Source organism: Lactuca sativa, chromosome 5 (assembly GCF_002870075.4).
Source record: "Lactuca sativa cultivar Salinas chromosome 5, Lsat_Salinas_v11, whole genome shotgun sequence".
Taxonomy (NCBI): Eukaryota; Viridiplantae; Streptophyta; class Magnoliopsida; order Asterales; family Asteraceae; genus Lactuca; species Lactuca sativa.
In genome coordinates this window covers 366,163,921-366,188,774 of record NC_056627.2, presented here as the reverse complement: position 1 = coordinate 366,188,774, position 24,854 = coordinate 366,163,921, and the positions used below count along the sequence as shown (strand labels likewise).

At 34.3% G+C, this 24,854-nt stretch overlaps 2 protein-coding genes across 2 annotated transcripts; both read left to right on the top strand.

The window, feature by feature from the left end:
• Window positions 1-16,690: 16,690 nt before the first annotated feature.
• On the top strand, window positions 16,691-18,065 carry LOC111917603 (increased DNA methylation 1). The gene is made up of 4 exons (XM_023913265.2): window positions 16,691-17,281; window positions 17,384-17,507; window positions 17,594-17,673; window positions 17,835-18,065. The coding sequence occupies exons 1-4, from the start codon at window positions 16,691-16,693 to the stop codon at window positions 18,063-18,065; spliced, it is 1,026 nt and encodes a 341-aa protein (XP_023769033.2).
• Window positions 18,066-19,123: 1,058 nt separating this feature from the next.
• On the top strand, window positions 19,124-20,405 carry LOC122198188 (increased DNA methylation 1-like). The gene is made up of 3 exons (XM_042902339.1): window positions 19,124-19,216; window positions 19,365-19,578; window positions 20,144-20,405. Exons 1-3 carry the CDS (start codon window positions 19,130-19,132, stop codon window positions 20,155-20,157), a joined length of 315 nt encoding a protein of 104 aa, XP_042758273.1. The 5' UTR covers window positions 19,124-19,129; the 3' UTR covers window positions 20,158-20,405.
• The last annotated feature ends 4,449 nt before the right edge of the window (window positions 20,406-24,854 follow it).

Genomic DNA, 24,854 nt, shown 5'->3' with positions numbered 1-24,854 from the left:
GCTTCCTTATACCCTCTTTATAACATGGTTTCGTGAATGTGACGTACTAGTGATTTGACTGACTTGTTTTATACATATATTATATTAATCTTTTAATTATATATAGCATAAGGTGTATTTTAAAACTTTTCTAAAATACTAGGTTTAAGTTTAAATTGTTTGAAATTAATATAAAGTTAATTTAATTTAAAATTAAACCAATTTTGATTTTATCTCTATCTTTTAATTAAACAATTAATTAGTTTAATTAAATCAATATGGATCAAATAACTATTTACAATTTAACAATTAATAAAATAAAATAATTTAATCTTTATCCTAAGCCTTCTATTTTTTTGAAAAAAAGCTAGGGTTACTAGGTTTTTATTGTTCAAATTTTAAGGCTCTTAAAATAACAAATAAGGAAACAAGACAAACCCTAGAAGGGATCCTTAAATTTCAAAAATTAGGCAAATGGGCTAGGATTTCTAAAACCCTTGTAGATTTCGAAAATATAGGGTGGAATATAGGGTGGATGCTAGGGTTTGAAGAACCCTATTGAATTTTCGAAAATACCTCCTTAGGGTTTAGTTTCTATAAATCCTAATTTTGATCTATTAAACTTTGTGCAAGATCAATGAGAACAATGGCTTTGATACCATTGATGAGTTTTATATGTTACAAAATATCTAATTTGGAAGAAAAACATAAACTCTAAGTTCACATGCTCCCTAAAAGATCTATGTTCTCACTATGATTTTCAAACAACTATTGAATATCAAGAACCCTAGAAGTACAATGCTATTTTTGAAATTATCAAAGGGTTATAGTAATTACATACCTTTTGTTTATTATAGTAAATAAAAAATAATTCCTTCTTGATCTATCTTTAGAAGGCAAGCACCAGAAATCTCGTGCCTCTAATGGTTCACATCTAAACCCTTGCAAATTGGAGGCTAAAGAGGAGAGAGGAGGAGGAAGGGAATTTTTGAAATTCTCTTTGAGAAAGGGATGATCGAAAATTATAAACCTTAGGGGGTTTATATAGGTGACTAAGGGAGCTATTATAAGGCATTTTCCTTAGATAATCCCTTATCCCTATTCTTGCTCCCTAAGGTTTCCTAGTTCCCTTAGATAGCTCGGTGTGGGCACGTTATAGTTTGTTACCGCCTATGTGTCTGCACCTCAACACCGTTAACACGGGGGAACACCGCCCCCTCGCCATTATGGAATGAGCCATTATCATGGTAACAAGATGCAACACACTTTTTCTTTCTGTTTTTTCTATTTTCTTCTTGATTGGCCTCACAACAACATGAGCTTGGAACACCACACCCAAATAAATATGGTGTGAAGAAGAAGAATAGTTATGCAGATGTGGCCTCTTAACCCCGTTAACCATACCGAGTAGTCTTAGATCCCAAGAAAATCCCCATTAACCATCTAGAATTCTTCCCCTTATTGAGAGGTTCTAGAATTGGTCAATGTTAACTTTTGAACATTGTCACCTTTAGTCATTCCACTTTTAATTAATCTAATTAATCCCCAAATTAATTCCAATTAGTTTCTAATTAATTTTAAATAAAAAAATGATATTTCTAATTAATATATTATTCTCATAATATATTATTAAATAATTTATTTTGATTTCTAATTAATTTATTAACCATATAATAAATTAAAAAATCAGCCTCTCTCTCCAAAGAGCATTCCAGTCAATTACTAGGTTTGAAGGCAACCCAAAAGGACATTGCTAATATTTCAAGATTATACTAATTTATTTATTGACTTAGACACTTAATCAAACAGATGGTACATTAAACATCATGAACGACATGACGAGGAATTTGTAGTGGCTATCGACTGTCTGAAATGCTGTCTTGTGGGTGTTGTCTGGTGCCACCCGTATTTGATGACACCCGACGCGAAGATCAATTTTGGAGAAGATTGTGGCACCATGTAGCTCGTCGACAGTCGGGATAGGGTAACGGTCTTTGACGACGATGACGTTGAGAGCCCGATAGTCCACACAAAATCGCCACATACCATTTTTTTGCAAACTGATGTCATACCCATGTTTCCGCTTTAGCGGGGTGTGATAGAGAATGGTATCACAACCAAATGTTATAGAGAATACCAGACTTCCTTTGGAGAACCCAAACTATAGCCAAAATTTTCCAAAACAACTTTTAAAACACCGAACATACTACTATTATAACTAAGTCGATTAGACATTATTGGACTTTCATTTGGTATAGCCTGGCCACCTATGCTAAATTAAGGAAAATTAATGTGAGACTGGAAACGGTTATGTTAGAATTATGTTCAAAATAATTTTCAACTGAAACTTTTGAAAAGCAATTTTTTTCAGTATGTGTATAGGCATTGCATATGATAGGTATTTATTTAGGTACACTTAGAAACTAAGTTTACTTTTATCACAATAACTTTAATCAGATACATTTTATCCTTTGTCAAATGCTAGGCTAACCACTTAGGTTATATTGCTAGCCGCTCTAGGAATAACCCACCTAGTACTAAGAACGATGATCCATCGATATATACTAATTTTGGACATAAGGTTAGCAGCTAGAGAGCCACAAGTGACAATCCTAAGTCGACAATAATATCAATATTACCTTAATACCTATTTAACATCTACATACTATAGTTACGACTAGGAAAAGCATTCCAATATCAATAAGGGTAACAATTGGAGCATCGCGGTAGGATACAGATGATTCACCACGAGTAGTTACTTGGATACCATTGATGAGCATCCCTGATATGATTCATGAGGAGACACGTAAGTTCAATCCGTTGCTACTGATACATGAGACTTCCCTTCTACGCTAAAACTTTAGCTATAGGTTGTTTCTATCTTGAGCTTAAAACACAATCTAGGATATATATTTGATTCTAAACCTTCCCTTTTGGTACTTCTTACCCTACCATCTTTACTTTATATATATATATATATATATATATATATATATATATATATATATATATATATATATATATATATATTAGTTCAAGCATAAACCATCCTCCTTATGACAAATTTCCAAGTCTCAGTTTGAGGTCCCCAGATGCATTAGTGATCTCCTCAAGTATACCATCATCTTACACTTTCCAAAATACTAACATGTTTCATGCCCAACCTTGAACCTTAAATTTTCATTCTCGATCAAACATCGCACTACTTTGTTGTACGGATCTTTCCTATAATTTCAAATATTCTTTTGACCGTTATCGTTTTCATACATTTGTTTGAGTCGTTATCGACATTACTGACATTCCTATCATTATCAAGGAGTACTCCCTTTTACATCATACGCCAACCCTATAACTTAACCTTTCACCCTTATAAAAGGTGCATAATCGCATCAACACCATAAAGTGTTTTACAATTTTTTTTTTCATATCCACCATTTTGGGGAAAAGTCATCGGTACCCTTCATGTACTCGCCTTAGTAGTTAGGTATGACTAGCTTCACTAACCCACTTAGTCCTTGCTTCTTAATCTATCACCAAACTTATTTCACTTCACCTTTGTTAATTATCATCTTTACAATATTTTATAACCACTTCATATAGTTTACTAGACCTTTCCTAACCATGAAAGCCATATTTCTTGCTAAAAACAACCAACTTTACTTTTGCTAACTTACTTTAAATTAACACTTTTCTTCAAAAATTAATTTAACTAATTTTGATTTTAACCTTGTCATTTAAAATCTATTTCAATAGCCAGATGTGCTCTCTAAAGGCATATAAACCATTTTAAACATTGTTTTCAACTTTGTCACATTTTCGAATACTCAAAAAACATTTTCTTTTATAAAAGTGTTTAAACTCCATGATATAAAACCTAAACCTATGACATCGATGCTCATGTTAGGTGTAAAAGCTTCAATGGGTTTTTCAAACCACTTTTGTTTTAACTGTTTTGACTACTTTCTCATTTAGGCATTTTACTTTACTTAAATGAGTTTTCTTGAAATCCAACATGATGTTTTTACCACCTTTACACTAAACGTGTTTATAAGCATCACTAATGCTTACATTTCAAAACATACCTCATTTGTTTATTTTGTTCCAAATTAGTTTTATAATCCATAAAGTTTCTAAAAATTTAAAGCATTGCAAAACTCAGTGTTCACTTTTAATTTCTAGGGACGTTCTTTCAACCATGTATAATTATTATTTTAAATATATCGAGTATTTAGTTTATCCATTTTGATCATTGATGGAAGAAACCTTTATGATATCTCATATTACCGTGTCCTTTCGAAATGTATTTGATTATTCCTTTCATCTCTTTCAATCAACTAGCTTTGATTTTAAACTCATCATTTACTTGTAACGCTATGATTTAGTCTCAAATAAACATACTCAAATATTTTCTTTATCATGGTCATAAGAATTCCAAGTTCTTGTTTCGTGTCAAGGCCTTTACCAAAAGTCATTTTTGCTAACTATTACTATTAAATTAACTACCACCCAGTTGAATTGATTCCTTAGAATTTTCAAGTTATTACATGTAGTACATTATATATTTAAGTCAATTTCCATGTAGACTAAAGGTATTTCAACTAATTCCTTTGTAAACTATCGTTGGACTCTAGTCTAAAAAGTCAGAGCTATCAGTTTTTCAATTATCAGTTTAAGTGCTCATTCTTTTTCACAAATGAAGCTTAACTTAATAAATAACTCATGAATTTTTATAATATCTTAGAAAACACTTTAAAACGTTCACATGTCTATTTAATTATCAATATACATCAAGGATTTTAAGTTTGAAATATATCTTAACATAGTTTTAAATCTATCTACATGTATTGTCCTTAAAATTTTAACAATAGCAATTATTGCTGCTGCTACTTTCCTTTTCTTTCCCCCGCACTTGATTTCTTGCTCTTTATTTGGGTTGGGATCTCACACACCCATAATAATAACATAATGCATGGTCTAACTTTGTTTTTGTCTATTTTGCTTCCCTTGGTACCATATTTGTACTAATACAGACTAGAAGTCTACCTTTTAGTTTTGAGTGATTAATGCATATATATATATATATATATATATATATATATATATATATATATATATATATATATATATATATATATATATATATATATATATATATATATATATATATTTATGAGACATAATTTTGACTTGGTCAACTTTGATATATTTAACTACACCTCTTAACATATACAATTTTGTTTTTATTTCGAAGTCAACCATAAAAGAGTAATCCTTATCTTTATTCTTTCATTCGTTTTAAATTTAGAAATCTGATAAAAAATGCACTTTTCGTTGTATTTTCCTTATATTCAATACATAAGATAAATACCCATGCATTTATCATCTTTCTAAATACTGAAAATATCTGTGAAGAGTTATATTTCATATGTTTCTTCTTTTCATGATAAACATAAAAAGTATTAAATATTACGATTATCTATCCTCCAAAAGAACGTTGCCCTAGAATCACTAAATTAAGAATGCGCCGTTCTCAATTATCGATATTTTTACACCCTTCTTAAAATAGCATTCTACCTTGCAATTTCCATTGAGTTCCTAACTCCTAAACTTGTTTTCATAAATATTCTAACTTCTTGCAAATTCGTATTGGCTTGACTTAAAAATTAGATAATTTTTCAAAAGTGTAATATAAATATTTCTATATAAGTTCCCTCATTGACGGTTTAAGCCTTTCACCATAATAAATCTCTTTATTATTTTACTACTTCGTTTGGTCACCGCACATGTATTTTCATTTTCTTGGAATTATTACACATTTTGATAATATTGAAGTTACTTATCATTTCTAAACACCTCTAATACTACCTATATAATGTGAATTAATTTATATTAAATTATCATCGCCCTTATTAGAAACAATGACTCTCTAAGTATTCTCTTCAATTATGTTTCTTATATAGTAAGAGTACCGTAGTAGTAATTATAGCATTGGAAATCCTAGATCACTTTGTAATTTATTTTGTAGACAACATCTGAACAGTCTTTACATTTGAGATTTACCGAAACTCGTATCCTACCTTTAGTACGTATCTTTAGGAACTTACCCTCGATTGCACTTCTTTCATTCGTGCGGCCTCTTCCAATTTCTGAATATATTTTTTTCCATACATAGTAGCCAGCTCAAAAATGAACAATTTGTCCTTAATTTCTTCACAATTAGGCGGTGAATTTATACTTAGTGGTAAATTAGAACGCGACTTAAGGATCAATGTAGACTTAGCACTCAATTGCAGTTGGTGCTTCACCAGAACTTATAACTCTCTCTTCATTCAAAAAATTTCTAGCTAGATAATATATTTCAAATAGGTCGCCATGGTTAGGTCATGATTATCATGACTGTATTTTTCCCACAATCAAGACTATAGAACTGGAATTAAGGACACAATGACTTGATTATAGCTAAAGGATTTGACTCTCCCTTGATGAATTAATCCAATATGATCAAAAGGATTTGACTCTCCAACTATATATTTGTATTTGACTAAGTTCTAATTGAATACGACACCAATTGAATTTCAGGACCAAATTCTTTCAACTGGGGAGACTGTGACAACCGTTAATATTTGAGTCGGTTCTAGATTTGAATAAACTTAGTTGCACGTGTGGGCCATGCCACATTCTAGACTTAGTAGCTAGAACATAAGTCTTGATTCAACATCCCAAAAACATAATAAAAATTTTCATTATTAAATTAAAAGAAACCATTGTTTTCAATCCAACAACTATATCTAGTCAAGTGTTAAATACAAATATTCCCCAAGATCAAAACATCATAAAATCTCCCAAAATATATCTTCAAAGGATGTGTACGAACATGCATTCGCCTTACCACAGTCATTTGAAGTACCTGAAAACAATAAACTGAAACTGTAAGCCAAAGCTTAGCGAGTTCCCCCAAAGTACCACCACATGACATAACATCTACAACATTGCATGTTTGGTCCAATTAGTCATCGGAATGGAATACCCCGGCCCAATCGGGCATCAGACTAGAATGCCCATATATAATGGGTCCGCTCAGTCATCGTACTGGAATACTCATCGCATTGGAATACCCTCGGTCTATTGGCTCACACACATAGAAATGAAGGCTCAACCCCAAACCATAATGTAACACTGAAAATTTTCAAACAAAATTTTCATTTAAAATCATATAATTCTCATAACACGTTTCACATAAATCTTATTTATTTAATTTGCAAATCATAACTTAATATTTGTTTGATTAAAATCCAGGATCCTCAAAACATGACTTTTTCACTGGTGTGTACAATCAAGTCGATGCCTTCCCGTGATCCTGAGAAAAACCTGAAACACATGACACATAACACGGTAAGCACGAATCTTAGTGAGTTCCCCAAAATACCACACACATCTCATTAGCCACTCGATGCTATAACACAGTAAGACCCTCCGGTCAATGTGTCTCAGTGGGACCCTCCGGTCTCACAACTCTGATGGGACCCTCCGGTCCTAACTCTGTAATCTCTGAATAATACATAACATAAATCACAAAGAAATAATTCAGGATATCACAATACACAATGTAAGCTCATAAGACATCTCAATCACACAAAGATACAACTCATGGTAAGTATAGTGAGAAGACTCACCTCGCAAGCAAGCAAGCAAATAACTTCGTACTAGAATCTCCAACTAACCTCCGCCTAACACAAAGGATGAATATCTCTAATTAAGACTCTTTTCACGACTCTAATACCCGAAGGCTTTTCTTTCTCTCTCTAAATCTTGAAGTGGATAAAATACCATTTTACCCCTCCATGGTCTCCATTACTCATGTTTGACCCAACCATAAAGTCAACATAAGTTAAAATCGAGTCAATAGTCTATGTTTGACTCGATTCGCTGAGTGCACCCATGTGACTCGTCAAGTCCACTAGTTTCCTCAGAAGTCTCGTGAAGGTCCAGCTCAGCTCGTCGAGTTGTCCCCCAACTCGCCGAGTTATCGCATGATCAAGCTCATTGGGACAAACCCTCACCGACTCGTCGAGTCGGCTCATCGACTCGGCGAGTCCATTCAAACTCATTCCTTATTCAGACGATTCAAATCAAATATACCACTCCAAACACTAGATATAGCATCTCAAGACTCATTTGTCATGTAAAGCTTCGATCTTTATGTTCATGTATGGTAATTTTGCTCTAATATACCAAAACATGCTCTCACAAAGGTGTTAAGGTAACCCTCATGTGGATGAATAAAGTTGGGACCTTTGGACTCTGGGGACCTCACAAGGTCCAGATATGAGGTTTAAACCCCATGATAACTCTATGTGCTCGAAGTCCCAACAAAAGGTGGAAGAAACCCTAATCTTCCATATGTAACATTCCGTTTTAAATACAATAATTAAAATAATAAACCCAGGACCTCGAGAAGTAATTTTATTATTGTATTAAATTATTATAGCCCAACATTAAATAATAATTAGTGGGGTGTTGGTTTCGGGAAGCCAAACGACAAGAATTAAATATCTAGGAGTTAAAGTGTAATTTTGGGACTTAATTTGTACAGATTTTCATAAGTCAAGGGGTGATTGGTACCATTTGAACTTAATATGAAAGGTTTTTGAATGGCTGGGGCAAGAAGGGTAAATTATGTACCGAAGCTGAAATGAATTTGTTATGGAGGGGTCAAATGATAAATTTGGGATCTATATTGAAAGAAAATAAGTAAGGAGGGACTAAAAATGTCATTATGGACCAAAGTTTGGGATGTAGCCGATATATAATGTAGCGAGTATCGAACCCTAACCCTAAAGGCTCTAACCATCTAGCCGCCACCTCCTTAGTCTAGCCGCCTCTCCCATCAGCTCCTGCCTATTCCAAGCAACCAAAGGCTGCCGAGATCCTTGTTGCCAGCGACAAAGACCATCGGTATCCATCTTGCTGTGCAACTACCACTTATCCCCATTCCATTCCGACGTGACGTCCATGCTACCACCATACCGGAACCGTCACTCCCACTGCAGAGGTCGTAAACCAACCACCATCTTCGCCGCGGGAACTGTTAATGAAGACACCAACAGGTCCACTCCTTAGCTGTTGTTGCTATTATTCGAAGCAGCATTTGACGTGGGGGAAGTTCTGCCATCACTAGCCGCTGCTAGCCGCCACCTATCGCCACGAATTGGCTGTGTAGGGTGCATGGTTCAGTTTAGATCGACGTTTGGGTGCGTGCTTCGGTAGCGGGATGTCATTGTGTGGGATGCTCGCCGGAGATCGAGGAAAGGAACCACCATGGCCGCCAGCCATGGTGGCCACCGCTTGCTGTCATGTTTCCGTCACCACCAGCCACCATGGAAGGTGGCCGTGTCTGTGTAATTTCTGTATTCATTAGGTGGGTGTATTGTCGTGTGTGTTGCAGTGTGTCGGTATGAAACCTGTGGCCAGAAATTGGAAAAGAAGCCACCACCATCACCACCGTGAGGTGGTGGCGGCAACCATAAGGTGGCTGTGTGTGTGTGTGTGTCATTTATTAGTGTGTGTATTATTTTCTTGATTAAAGCATTGTAACATGTAATCAGAGATGCGAATAATGAAAAGAAAAGTCAAACCACCACCGTGAGGTGGTGGTTGCCGCCATCAGCCGCCGTGTTGGGTGGCGGTGTGCCTTGTTTGTGTATTGGACTCGTTTGGGATGCTTGGACAAGAGTGGACCCAAAGAAACCCTAATGGGCCAAATGAGGCCCAAAGTGACCTAGAAGCCCAACCAATGGACTGATGGGCTAGTATTGGTTTGGAAAACCCTAATTCGGGTTTGGAAAACCCTAATGGCATAAAACCCTAATTTTGGGAATTGATCGGGACACATACGGGAATTATTTAATAAACTAGAAATATTAAATAATATTCATTGGCAAATTAACCTAAGGCAATATTGGACTTAATGGATTGATTCCTTAATGGGTTTAGTAAGAAACACTTAACCCTAATCGTCATTTCATGTGAAAACCCTAATTTAACTTGGACTTTGTGTTGGGCCTTTCTATCGGGCTTTGGCGATTGTACTATTAATGGGCTTTCCAAGAATAAGAAAATGGACTAAATAATTATACAGGTTCTAGGACAAGGCCTATAATTTGGAAAATTGGGCCATAACTAGGCCTTTATGATTATGTGATATTGGGCCATGGGAATACAAATAGTTTAGACTAGAATAATTGAACGGGCCTTAAGGAAAGACCATGTAGAGGTCTGGGCCCAATTTGGAAAATTGGGCCACATGTTGGGCTTTAGACTATTGGTTTAATATTGGCCTTTGGAGTGTGAGTTGGACCTTGGGCTTGGAACCCAATTATTAATCGGGTGTTGTTTGATGTTGACAACTTGGGAATCTATCAACCAGCAGCTGGAGTTTTGTCTGTGGGACTTCAGCAGTGTGCCAGGTGAGTTATCCTCACTATACTCAAGGGTCTAAGGCACCAAGGCCGACCCTTTGAATTGTTATTTGGTTATGTTATGCTAGTATGATTTGTTAGATCGGTATCCTAGAGGGTAGGATGATATTATGTGATGTGTGATATGACCTGTTAGTTCGGTATCCTAGAGGGTAAGATAATATTATGTGGTATGTGGTATGATCCGTTAGATCAGTTGTTGTCTATAGACTGTTATGTGATTATCTGTTATATGTGCACATGTTTGTTTGGCAGTTGAGGCTTATCTGCTTTATGTGAAAGCCAATAGACCTGGGCATTCCAACCTGTTGGTTGTGGGCCGTGAGTATTCCATCCCGAGGATGATTGGACTCATAGTATGTGGGTATTCCAACCTGTTGGTTGAGGGCCTGGGGTATTCCAACCCGATGGTTGACTGGACTCATAGTATGCTGTTTATGATTATATGTGTATTGTGGTGGGTATGGGTATTTTGGGGGAACTCACTAAGCTTTCGGGCTTACAGTTTTAGTGCATCAGGGGATCGTGGCAAGACAAAGGCGTTATCATACAACTCCTCACTTTTTATGACTTTGTTTATGGGATACTTTGATATGATACATTTTGAAAATAAGTTTTGTAATGGTTAATAGATTTGAAATGTTTTTAAAAGTTTAAATTTGGCATGATTTTATGGGTGTTACAAGTTGGTATCAGAGCCTTGGTTTGAGTGAATTGGAGGAACAATCGTGTGACTCCAGTCTCAAATCAAGGAAAAAATTTTCAAAATGATTTTCAAATTAAGTAAAAGAGGATGTAGGGTGTACGATCAGCTGAAGCCAATAAGTTGACCCGAAAATACCATATAGTTATTTGATTATGTGATATGTTGGAACAACATGCTAGTGCTAGGCTAGGGATCTTTAGGAATTGCATGATAGAATTTCCTGATTACATGATGCTTGCTAGCCTAGGGTTCCTCTATATGAAATCGATATCATTACTATAGTTGCTTAGTGTATGCATCACGGATGTACATAATTAAGATCTTATAGCCTGAGAATGTTTGGTTTGGCCTTATTTGCTGTTCTTATTTGATGATGGGCTTAGGGTAGGATTAGATATTCGAAAGTCTATAGGGTCCAACGTTATGTATGGCTAGCATACACTAGTGTTGCAGGGTTGGTGGAAGTTTCATGGATGGGTGAGTTGTGAGAGGCCGGGAGGCCAATTATGAGATATTTATTCCTCTAGGGGTGAGGATTGAGCGCTTGCTATGTTTATGTATATGGTTAGGGTGTTGTGGTGGTACTTGAGACAAATATGGGTAGGTGTGGAAGGTAGTATGAGCCCGTACTACTGAAAACACAGGACCCATACGTGTAGCAAGGAAGTCATAACCCCTAGGGTTGGGTTTGGGAGTTGGATCCCTGTCATTATATGGGTTATTAGAGATCTTTCTGTTGTATTACCAGAATGGTGGTTACAAGACGTCTTGAGACCGGATCCAGATTAGGATCAGGAGTTGGCAGCCAGGATAGGCAAACATTGTCAGAGGTTCGTGTTAGTGAGATCATCTGGGAGGAGGTGATCGGGGTCGACCGGAAACAGTTTCCGAGGATGTTTCTGTCTATTAAGACCGCCATGGTTGAGTATTTTGATGAGCACTATGCAGCCATTGCCGAGATGGTTGTCGCGACAGCTATATCAACTGTAATGACGGAAAGGGGAGGAGCTAGTCGAGCTTTCCAGTACCAGGACTTGTTACCGGGACATTTAGATGAGCAAAGGGCTGCAGTTACTTAGGATCAAGGATATGTTCTGTACTTGTTACATTCCGTGAGTTAAGCGGGAGAGTCTAGCACATGAGTTTCTAGATTAGAGGCTTCAGGGGTTTTGCTCGAGGCCGGAATATGAGTCGCGGAGACTCCGGAAAGGAGAAATGATTATGTTCAGCTGGGGGTTATACAACTGGAAGTAGAATGGTTAATTGGTAGGATTGGAATGTCGTTTTCTAGGGCAATGATTGTGCCCTTTCATTTTAGGAGCTCGAAGGAGTGAGCAAACTTAGGACCCCAAGATCAGGTTGTGTTCCAGGTCGGGGTAGTTAGTTGTAGAGATTGGCGACATTATTTCAACATCGATGAGCGCAAGTGGGTCGACATGGCATGAGTAATTATGAGGTCCGATTTGCCTTGGGTCTCTTGTATCAAGAGGTAAGGATTGATTGTGCGATCTATTTCACTTTTGGGATTGTAGACTATGTCTTAGGAGTACTTTGTAGCCTGGTTTAGGGCAGAGGTTGCTTTAACTACTATAGTTCAGTTATGGACGTTTGAGCGGGTGAGTGAGTCAAGGTGCGAGACCCTGAATGATATGATTTCTTGATCCCGAGAGCGGGAGACTTGTTTGGAGCACCTTTGGAGGAAGGGTATTATGAGGGAGGTCTGCGAACAGGGTTCCACAGGATGGTTATTTAGCTTTGTCAGGATTCAGTGGTTTTAGCAACCGTTAGTGGTTGACGAACTAAAGCGCCAAGGGAAGTAGCTCGTTGCTGAGATGTTAGTTGGAACATCTATCTTTTGGACTGCCGGTTTCCCTGGGATTCAGGGAGTGTTCAACTAGTTCTTAGAAGTGTGTGATCACTTGTGATTGGCTGGTAATGGAGCACTAGTTGGTTGTCATCAGATTGATCGTTGGAGAGTGAGAAGGATTTGAAATTCTCCAACTTTCATGTATTGTGAGGACTTAGTCAAATCTAAGTGGGGGGGAATTATCCCGGGGTTCAAAAGCAGGAGCGGTTTGAAAATGGGATAAGTTTCGCATCGTTGTCAGGAAGGAAGACAACCCTAGTAGCTGCTTGGTTTGAGTGTTGTATGAGTTGGGAGTTCGGTAAAAACTCCCCAGCATGTGAATCGCGTCTTCTCAGTGCTTGATAGCAGAATTTGGAGAAATCAGGTTGGGATTCTAGCCATGAATTAAGTTCAGTTGTGTGTTAGGTCGAGTGCGTGTTCGACTTGTATGGAAAGTGTTGTAAGACTGCGGGGGTAGCCGTAGCATTCACTAGCGATCAGTTAGTATGGGAAGTGTTGTAAGATTGCGGGGGTAGCTGTAGCATTCACTAGTAGTAGATAGTGCTAGAAATGTTGTAAGTCTGCAGGCGTAGCCATAACATTCACCAGGTTAGCAGATAGTGCTAGAGTGATGTAAGTCTGTGGGTGTAGCTGCAACATTCACTAGGTTGGTAGATAGTATGAACGCGTTGCTAGGATGCGGATGGAACAATAGTATCCACTATTTCGGGTGTAGCAGTGAGGGTATAAAAATCAACAGATTGGTTATGGGTTTCCCCAGAGGGATTAGACCTGGTTAAGCCAATGATAAGACTGTAAGAATGTCACTACAATTAAGAGATCAAGGAAGCAAGGATTTGCTGAAGGTCGTTGTGATATAAGTCTACCGTTGGTCAGGTAGCAATCAATTTTAGCCTTGGATTTAGTGACGTCAGGATTTGATGCATGGATCCGATCGGTTAGATCAGGAGGTTGTTAGAGTCGCAGAGGCATGATATCTAGTGCCAATTAATTATTACGACTTACGACAGTAACAAAAGTCAAACAAATTTAGTATTGTTAAGCTATTGTGTATATTAAATCAAATAATTATATATATATATATATATATATATATATATATATATATATATATTTTGACAAATGTTTAAAAGTTGTATAGAAACAACTTACTTAGTTGTAATTTAAATAGCTAAAGTTTGGAGTTTAAAATGAATGCGATAATTAAAAAATGACATTTTTTTATAGTAGATAATAGATTATCTATTATATGTTATATATTTATCTATTATATACTATCTATCTATCTATCTATTATTATTATTATTATTATTATTATTATTATTATTATAAATGTTATTTTTGAATCACAACATTCTTTTGAAACTCCTACCTTTTAAACTTCTTTTTTAATTAATACATTCAATTCATTATTCTTCTAATTTTAATATTAGTTCTTTATTTTTTAATATAATATACTTTTTTGTTAATTTATATATAATGTTAAATCTAAACAAAAATTTAATATAATTAATCTGTGAAATCCCACTTTGTAACTCTTAATTTAATATATATAATTTGTTAATTCAAATATAGTGTTAAGTTTACTAATGAAAATTCCAATAAACTTAGAAAATATTCAAAACCTAGTTTTTATATGTAGTTAAAAAACTTAAATATATTTCAAAACTATTTTTTATAATAATAAACCTTTTCAAAAGAGACAATTTTAAAATTATTGAAAATATTAAAAGTTTAAATATAATGTTAAATATATAACATACATTAAAAGTAATTTTAAAATTATTAACATAATAAATGTTTAAATATAATGTTAAATATGAAATTTACATCGAAATGTCAAATTCACATACAATCTATTGATATATTTTATTGATATGATATGAGTATAAAATATGTGCATTTTAACTAATTAGCTAGTTATTAATAGTTAAAATAATTTTAAATCAAGGAATAAGTTTATTTTTATTTTCATTCACAATCTACAGGTAGGGTTGTTGATAATGATCCTACGATCCGATTTTATGATCTTATCTACAAACAACCCATAAGATCGGTGTCGATTGACTTAGGTATAATTGCAGGATCGTAAGATCTTATGATCTTGATTGCGATTTAAACAAACTTATTAGAAAATGACATCTTTCGTAGAATCATAGTCATAGTATATAATAGATAGATACTTTGACTGTTTTCTAATTTTTTATAGTGCAAGTATTATTAATTCAAAGTAAGTAACAAAAATGTTTATTTCAATAATATATATATCGACAGTATTGTAAGTAAAAATTAATTTGTTTCAACCATCCAAACAACCTTGTATATGAGAGCATATCCGATGTGAATCTTAGATCTTAGGACATGAAAACCATGTGGAAAAAGAATTATGACATTAGAATTAAAGAAATCATTAAAGACAATAAATCCCGCCTACTTTTGATCCAGATGTTGCTCAGTACACAATATACTCGCACCTGTGTGAACGCAATCCCAAAAATCAAATGCAAAAAACCAAAATTTTCACAACAAACGCCCTCCTCATTTCTCTCTCTAAAACCCCACTAAACTTCTCTCTATCTCTCTAAACCTTGCCACCTCAATTTCAATCACCTCTTTAAATTCCCAGTTCATATTTTGCACAATCTTCTTCTTATCGCATATAAACAATACACTGAAATCGAATCGTTCTTCAAGTTCGCGTCATTGTTCTTTAGATTGTAAGGTAAAAAATTGATATTTTCAAACGGAGTTTCTGCATTCGGATTTTTTAAGATCGTGTTTATTCGGTTTTAGTTTATTGCGTCAATTGAGCCAAGTGCAGGGTTTGATTCTTGACGGGTTTTGTTGTTTTGGTTAGTAATTTGTGCTCATATGATGCCGATTTTAGAAGTAGATGCCGTTTGATTGTTTGATTCAAATGTGCATTGGTGCATGCGACGGTGAAGCGGTTCTCGTGTTTGATCGCTGTCAAAATTGTGGATGAATGATGCTTTTAAGTTCACAAAAGTTGAATTTGGGTTTTTTAAATTGTGAAGTGCATTGACGCCTCAACGATCTATCAAAAATCCTTATTTTGTGCATGAATTTTGCTTAGATTCTTGTAAATTTGGAAGAATCGGAGACAAATTTCTTAATTAGCAAGTTCATTTGTGCTATAACGATCAATCACTCTTGTTCTTGAATTTGTGTTATTTTGTGCATGAATTATACATAGATTTTGTGTATTTGCAAAAACCTGAGACCGATTGCTTAATTTGTAGGTTCATTTGTGCTATGATGATCATTCAATTCTAGCGTTTACTTGTTCTTAAATTCCTGTTATTTTGTGTGCTGGAATTTTGCTTAGATTCTTGTGGATCTAAACAATCGTGCTTAGATTCTTGTGAATCTGAAAGAATCGGAGGTCATTTGCTCTCCTAGAAAGTTTATTTATGCTAGTTCTTGATTGTTCTTGAGTCTTTCTCATCATTTGTGTTCAATAAAATTGATATGCATGCCTTTAACTACATTCTTTTTACAACTGCTTATCTGATTTCCACTGTTCAGTAGAACATAATTCACTTTCAGGAGGCACATCTGAAGATAACCTTCATTCTAAAATATTTCCAGTTTGATTTTGTAGGGTTTATCACCTTCAGATTGAAATTAAATAGGTTCATAATGTGCAAGAAATCAAGAAATAATTCCATTCCGGAGAAATCACCTTCTGTTGGGGATCCAACTGAAAACCGTAAAAGAAAACATGATTCAACTGAACCATTAAACCAAACCCAAGTACAAAAACGACCAAAGCGTGACGTGAGACTTCCCTCTTCATTGCATGATTTTTACGTAGAGCCTTCTCTTAAATTAACCCGTAAACGAAAACCCCGTAAAATTAGAACAAGTGGAGTTTGCAAGATGAATGCAAGTGGAAATACCCCCGAAACTCATAGTGATGAGATTTCAGCATTTACTCCGATACCAGAATCGGAATTGAGAAAAGTACTTAGTGCTCTTAGAAAGGCAAGGGGAGATAAGAATGTAAAAATCAAGAAAGAACCGGATATGGATATGGAAATGGAAATGGAAAAGGATTCCGGTGATAGATTAGGTGAGAAATCATCAAATGTTATCGGGTATAATTATATTGATACTACTGGGGATAACTTCAATGAAGATATATGTGATATTTGTGGTGGTGATGATGGTCAACTAATTTGTTGCGATGGTTGCCCTGCAACATTTCATTTGAGCTGCCTTCAAATCCAAGTAATAACTGCGCCTTTTTTCCTCGTTTTCTTTGATTCTTTTTATATTAAATTACATTTAGATGTTTCTGTTTATAATGTTTTTTTAATTTGTGCATTGTAGACATTGCCTTCTGATCGATGGTACTGTATGTACTGTTCTTGCAAATTTTGTGGAGGCGTTGTGTTTGATTGGCAAAGTTGTATTCCTCATTGGATATTGTCATGTTGCTTGTGCGATGACAAATGTATGTAATCAGGATTCAATTTCTTTCCATTTTGGTTACAAAGTCTAGTGAATCTTGCTAATGATTTGTGTGTGTGTGTGTTATAGTCCATAAAACGTGCGGAGAAACAAATGTTGCAAAAATAGACTATGGTGATCTATTTCTCTGTGGAAAGACATGTCATGAGGTATAGACCTAAAATAATGTCATTTCAAATTTGAACAATAAAAAAATATAAAGTTACTGATATGGTTCTGATTCAGAACCGGATCAGATTGAACTAGTTTGTTTTTTTTTTATTATTATATGTGACATTAAGTGACTAACCTTTTGTTTGTTGATATATAGATCTATGCGAGGCTGCAGGCGATGCTTGGAGTCAAGATTGGAATTGGAGAAGGATTTTCGTTAACTCTTCTTAAGCGTAGCGAGGATCGAGAGACTGATATCAAAAAGATCAAATGCAGTAGTTACAAATTGGCTGTTGCACTTTCGGTTATGAATGAGTGCTTCCATCCTGTTGTTGACATCAGAAGTGGGGTTGACATAATCCGCAATGTAGTTTACAACTGCGGGTAATTTCAATTCTCGTTAAATCAATTATCCCTCATAATAGTGAAATACCCAACACTTTTTTGAAAGTACCCATGACATATCAATAACAATTTTATAACTTTTACCAAATCTTAATTGTTTATTTTCTAATAAATATTTATCAAAATACTAAAAATTATGTAATATAAATTATTTAGTAATAATATATTTAGTTATATGAAAGAAAATAATAATAAAGTGGAGTTAAAGGGGATGACATAACTTGCAAATATTGAATGACAAAGGTGACATGACCTAAAGGGGATGGCATGACTTGCAGACCTTTTGAAAGGCTTATTATTATCGATATAAGATTTTAGGGCAATAAGGGGGGACAAATGTTGCCTCTAATTAGGCTATATGGAGTGTCAACACCGCCCCTACCTTGTGTAAGTGTGGTGTCTCGTGAGACCTGCTACGATGCTTTACAAGGGAGAGGGGAAGACCTACTCTCTCTCTCTCTCTCTCTCTCTCTCTCTCTCTCTCTCTACGACCTAAACACCATTTCTTTATATTAATGACTTGATTTTTTTTTTTTGGTATTTTTGGTGAGGTGGAATATGTGTTTTGTGAGGTGGCACAGTTTATGTGTCATGCATTCCTTATAGCCTAATACATATATGTATATGAGTATCGTAAGACAGGCCTACACTAAAAAAAGCTTTTTGTAGTGTACAAGGAATAAAAACTTAGTAGTTGTTATGAATTATGATAGGGTGTTAAAAATCCTGATTCACTTCCTAAACAAGAAAAAAAAAATACAATCTTTGAGTTCATCATTAACAAAAGTAGGTACAATAATTGCGTTTAGGGCCTAGCTAATCTATTGAAAAAAATTTCAGGTCAAACTTCAAACGACTGAATCATGGTGGTTTTTTCACAGCAATCATGGAGAAGGACGATGAAGTGATATCCGTTGCATCGATACGGTTATTTCTCTAATTCATTTCTATAAATCAAGACACGAGGTAGCTAGTAGGTGTTATTTGAAGGGTATCCTGACATTCCTTCTATTTGTATGTGTTGACCACATCAGGGTTCATGGGAAGATGCTTGCAGAAATGCCTTTTATCGGCACACGTAAAGTCTACAGGGGGCAAGGAATGTGTCGCCGCCTACTACATTCGGTTGAATCCGTACGTTCTGATATCCTTCAGTGAAAGTTACATTTATACCTCTCAAAATCAGTATTTATTTCTCATTTTGTAATTAATATATGGTGAGTAAATTAATTTTTCAGTCTAATTAATAAAGCTGTAACTGCAATGACTGAAAATATTCCAGGTTCTCTCTTTTCTTGGTGTCGAGGAGCTGGTCATTCCTGTCATTCCTAATCTTTTAGGAACATGGACAACAGTCTTCGGATTCAAGCCGCTTGAAGAATCAACAAGGCAGAACATGAAATCCATGAGTATCGTAGTCTTTCCAGGAACTTATATGCTTCAGAAACATATTCCCCAAAACCAGTCCACCAATTGGAAGCTTGGAAGAGTTGCAGGTATTTTTTCCTTCCATCAAAAAATTTAAAACTTGAATTGACAGATTGAGTTTTATAATAGAATCAAATTATTTGAGAAAACTAGCTGCAAACCTATTATCTCAAACAACAGCCGAGATTGAGTTTGGTGGTTTGCTCACGTAACTTGGTTGTGTTTAAAACCCACTCTAATTGTACATTGTTACTTATCTTAATTATATCGGTGCGACATGATCCTACAAGTGTCTGTTGGAGTCTCCCTTTCTTCATAAGGGGATCTTTTGGAGAGACAATCTTTGATTCTACATACATATCTTTCAAACATTGGTAATTTTAACTTTGAAACAAACCAAGGTAGTAATGGTATTTGTTTCTTTTAACGGTTTATTACCATAAGAAAATACAGCCATAATTCTTGGAAAGTGAAAGATCATTTTTTTTTCCGAGTAAATTTGTATGCATGCAAGTGTTTGATAAAGGATTAAGTCACTTTGATGCTAAATTTTCGTGATTCTTGCATGAGGTTACCCTTTAAAATACCGAGTTGACTCATGCATTAACTCGCGGTTTTGGCTGCTCTTTGCAGGTAGGATTGTGTAAAGCTGTACAAGTTAGGTAAAGAATACACAATCCATTTATAAGGGAAAATAACTGCATTTTTATAGAATTGACCGGTTATAAATGGATCTTTATAACTTTGACAATTAGTAGTTTATAATAATTATAGATGTTTGACAAAAGATTTTGTTTATCCATTTTGGATGTTAACTTTCTTATATATGCTTGGTGGATACCTGTTGAAAGATGTTTTCCATGCAAAATTTCCCGTGTTTGGTGATGTTTGGATATTTTAATTGACCCGTTGAATTATTTATTTTGGTGATGTTTGGGTATTTTAATTGACCTGTTGAATTATTTCTTTCCGACAAATTGCATCCAAATAGCGACCACTTAAGTTTATTTATTACTATTGTAATTTGTAGACAACTAGTTTAGGTCAGTAACAACCAGCTTATATGTCTTACCAACTAAGGGCTTAAGTGAAGGGATTAGCATATACACTGAATGATATAACTTTTTGTACTTTTGTTTGGTTATTATTTATTTATTTATTTGGTTTTTGTGTATAAGAAACCAAACTGGAACTGAAAATTGTTTTTTAAAAAAAACAAAATTGTTTTAAAAAAAAACAAAATCCTAACCATTGGTTTTTCAAAACAATTGGATTCTTCATTTTCGATACAACAATATGACATAGTAGTATTCATGATGTATATTGAAGTTTAAGCATGATAATGAAAGTCTATTAACGGTGTATCACTACAAGATTAAAGACCTATGGGGACGACAAAAGCCATTGCTAATTGCTATAGGGTGCAACGTCGTTGCTACAGACACCGTCGACGACATGTTGTCGCCAAAGGCCTCGTCACCTTACTTTCTTCGCTTCAGCTTACTTTGTCGTCGCCATAGCTAACCTTGTAGGAACGACAAATAATCATTGTAAGGTCTTGGAATTATGTTTTTTTAAAAACAATAAAAAATTTAAAATAACATATGTAGCAATGATAAATCGTCGCCATTTGTTCAAGTACGACTTATCATCCCCGGAGGTTCAAGTACAACTTATCATCCCCGGAGGTTCAAGTACAATTATCGTCTGTGTTCGTTCAGTTCGCTTACAACCTTAATGTTAATGTAAATGTGTTTCAAACTAACAGGGCGAGGAGTGTTACTATATATATATATATATATATATATATATATATATATATATATAGAGAGAGAGAGAGAGAGAGAGAGAGAGAGTCAAGATCAAATAAGAAGGAAATTTTTAGTAGGAAGGTAAGAAGTTTTTTTTCTACATATTTTTTTCGTGAACAAACAAAATGAATCATTAGATGATTCATTTGTAAGATGATTCATAAGAAAAAATTCTCAAAAAAACATCTCGATGATTCATTTATACAATGATTTTGTTATTATTCACTAAAATCGTCACAAAAGTGAATTTTTTCTTAATTTACTTAAAAATGAATCATAAAGATGTTTTTTTTGGGAATTTTTTCTTGTGAATCATCTTACAAATGAATCATCTAGTGATTCATTTTTTTTGTTCGTCAAAAAAATATGTAAAAAAAACTTCTTACCTTCCTACCAAAAAAAATTTCTTATCGGATATATATATATATATATATATATATATATATATATATATAGAGTTAGGTTATTTTGTTTTCACTATCTATTGTGTGCATGTATGACTGGACCAATCATTTTAGTTATTTTAAGAAAGTAATTAATGCATATTACATGTTGAAGATATAATATGTATTAATTACATATTCAACATTTAATATGCATTAATTAATTTCTTAAAATAACTAAAATGATTGGTGCAGAATCAATTATACATGCACACAATAGATAGTGAAAACATTTGAACCTAACTATATATATATATATATATATATATATATATATATATATATATATATATATATATATATATATATATATATATATATCTATAGAGAGAGAGAGAGAGAGAGAGAAGAGAGAGATTCAAATGTTTTTAACAAATATTATGTGCCTCTAACAACCAATCAGAATTAAAAAAAAATAAATTCAATAATAAATCATAAAAAGATATAATAGTAATCTTAGCTACATTTAATTTTCGTAAATATTTAAAACATTTAATGTCCTTTAAATTAGAGAAATTAGTTTGTTAACCCTACAAAAACACTCACAATTCATCCTCATATTCTTGCTCACAGTAACGTTCAAAACCCTTAATATCGGCGAGTTCAATCGTCAAGAATCTTGTAGAATCAAGAGTAATCTATTTTATTTTTCCCTTAAATTACTTCTTCAATCTTCACCATCGACTCTTTCATGATACCAGGAGAAGAAACCCACCATGCCGACCATCATCAACCTAACACACAATATAAACATCAACCCTAATGGTGCCCAACTCTAATTCACATCGAGCCATAAACTCTCCACGGTTCGAGCCCTAAACTCTCCACTATCGGTCATCAAGTTTCCAGACCCATGACCACAAATAATTTTCTTCTCCAATTGATCGTCAGACTCGAACCATGGACGATTCTTATTCTCCAATCAACCCATAAGTTTCTTTTTCTTCTAATGAACTCGTCTTTTTATTTAATCGATTTTATGTATGTGGTTTTGGATAAATGAATTTGTGAACGACATTTATGAAAAATCGACGATTGCAATTTGTTTGGAGGTATTTCTTTTCATTTGATTTGAACCAAGCTGGTAAGTTCTTTCCGACTAAGAATTCCCAATTCTGAAAATTCACTAGTGGAATCGGATATGCGTTCTCTTAATTCAAGTTCGGTATAGTTGCGTTTGATTTATGATTATCTCAACATCTCTAATCAATTTTTTTTTGAATATTTTGGCTATGATCGAATTTTACTACTGAGAATCTTTTTCCTGCATAACTGAATATCACTATTGAATTAAGAAATCAAGTACAATGCGATACCCTATTGTTTTCTGCTTTATTGATGATGTTCATAAGTGAAACATCCCAAAAATTAAGACTAAAAATTTCGATTTGTAAATTAAAAAAACCATTATTCAAAACAACATCATAGAAACCATAGTGAATCAGAGTGTATCAATAAACATCTAAGTACATCAGAGTAACAACAATGCAGAATAATGTGGTGTGTGCACTGTAATCATCCCGGGCTCTTCCCCTTCGAACCAAAAGTACATGAAACACAAACTAAAAATCGTAAGCATAAATCATAGTGAGTTCCCCAAAATACCACATATCATACACATCAAATATATAATGGTCCCTGCCTGGCATCAGGCCCCGCCCAAAACAGACAGTAATCAGGATTCAGTTTCTTTCCATTTTAGTTACAAAATCTAGTGAATCTTGCTAATGATGTGTGTGTGTGTGTGTTATAGTCCATAAAGCATGCGGACAAACAAATGTTGCCAAAATAGACTATGGTGATCTATTTCTCTATGGAAAGACATGTCATGAGGTATATACCTAATATAATGTCATTTAAAATTTAAACAAAAAAAATACTGATATGGTTCTGATTTAGAACCGGATCAGATTGAACTAGCTTGTTTTTTTAGTTATATGTGACATTAAGTGACTAACCTTTTTTTTTGTTGATATATAGATCTATGTGAGATTGTAGGCGATGCTTGGAGTGAAGATTGGAATTGGAGAAGGATTTTCCTTCACTCTTCTTAAGCGTAGCGAGGATCTAGAGACTAATATCAAAAAGATAAAATGCATTAGTTACAAATTGGTTGTTGCACTTTGGGTTATGAACGAGTGCTTCCATCCTGTTGTTTACACCAGAAGTTGAGTTGACATAATCCATAATGTAGTATATTACTACGGGTAATTTCAGTTATCGTTAAATCAATTATCCCTCATAACAGTGAAATACCCAACACTTTTTCGAAAGTACCCACGACATATCAATAACAATTTTTTAACTTTTACCAAATCTTAATTATTTATTTTCTAATAAATATTCATCAATATATATATATATATATATATATATATATATATATATATATATATGATAAAATAACTTGACAAACAAATATAAATAATATTAAAAATTATATAATATAAATTATTTAGTAATAATATATGTAGTTATATGAAAGAAAATAATAATAAAGTGGGGTTAAAGGGGATGACATAACTTGCAAATATTGAATGACAAAGGTGACATGACTTAAAGGGGATGACATGACTTGCATGCCTTTTGAAAGGCTTATCATTATTACTATAAGATTTTTGGGAAATAAGGGGTGGGGGGGGGGGATGTTGCCCCTAAGGGTATATGGAGTGGTCTGGTCGGGTGATTGCTCCTTGATATGACTTCGCAAGGGCAAGTCATGCGTGAGTTAAGCGTCAACACCGCCCCTGCCTTATGTAAGTGTGGTGTCTCATGAGACCTTTTATGATGCTTTACAAGGGAGAGAGGAAGACCTACTCTGTTTATCTCTCTCTCTCTCTTCTTACCATCTGGTTTCTCTCTTTCCCTCTCTATTTCACTCTTTCTCTACGACCTAAACACCATTTTTATATATTAGTGACATGATTTTTTTTTGGTATTTTTTGTGTGGTGGAATATGTGTTGTGTGAGGTGGCACAATTCATGTGTCATGCATTCCTTATATCCTAATACATATATGTATATGATTATCGTAAGACATGTCTATATAAGCGACAATGTGCACTAAAAAAAAGCTTTTTTTAGCGTACA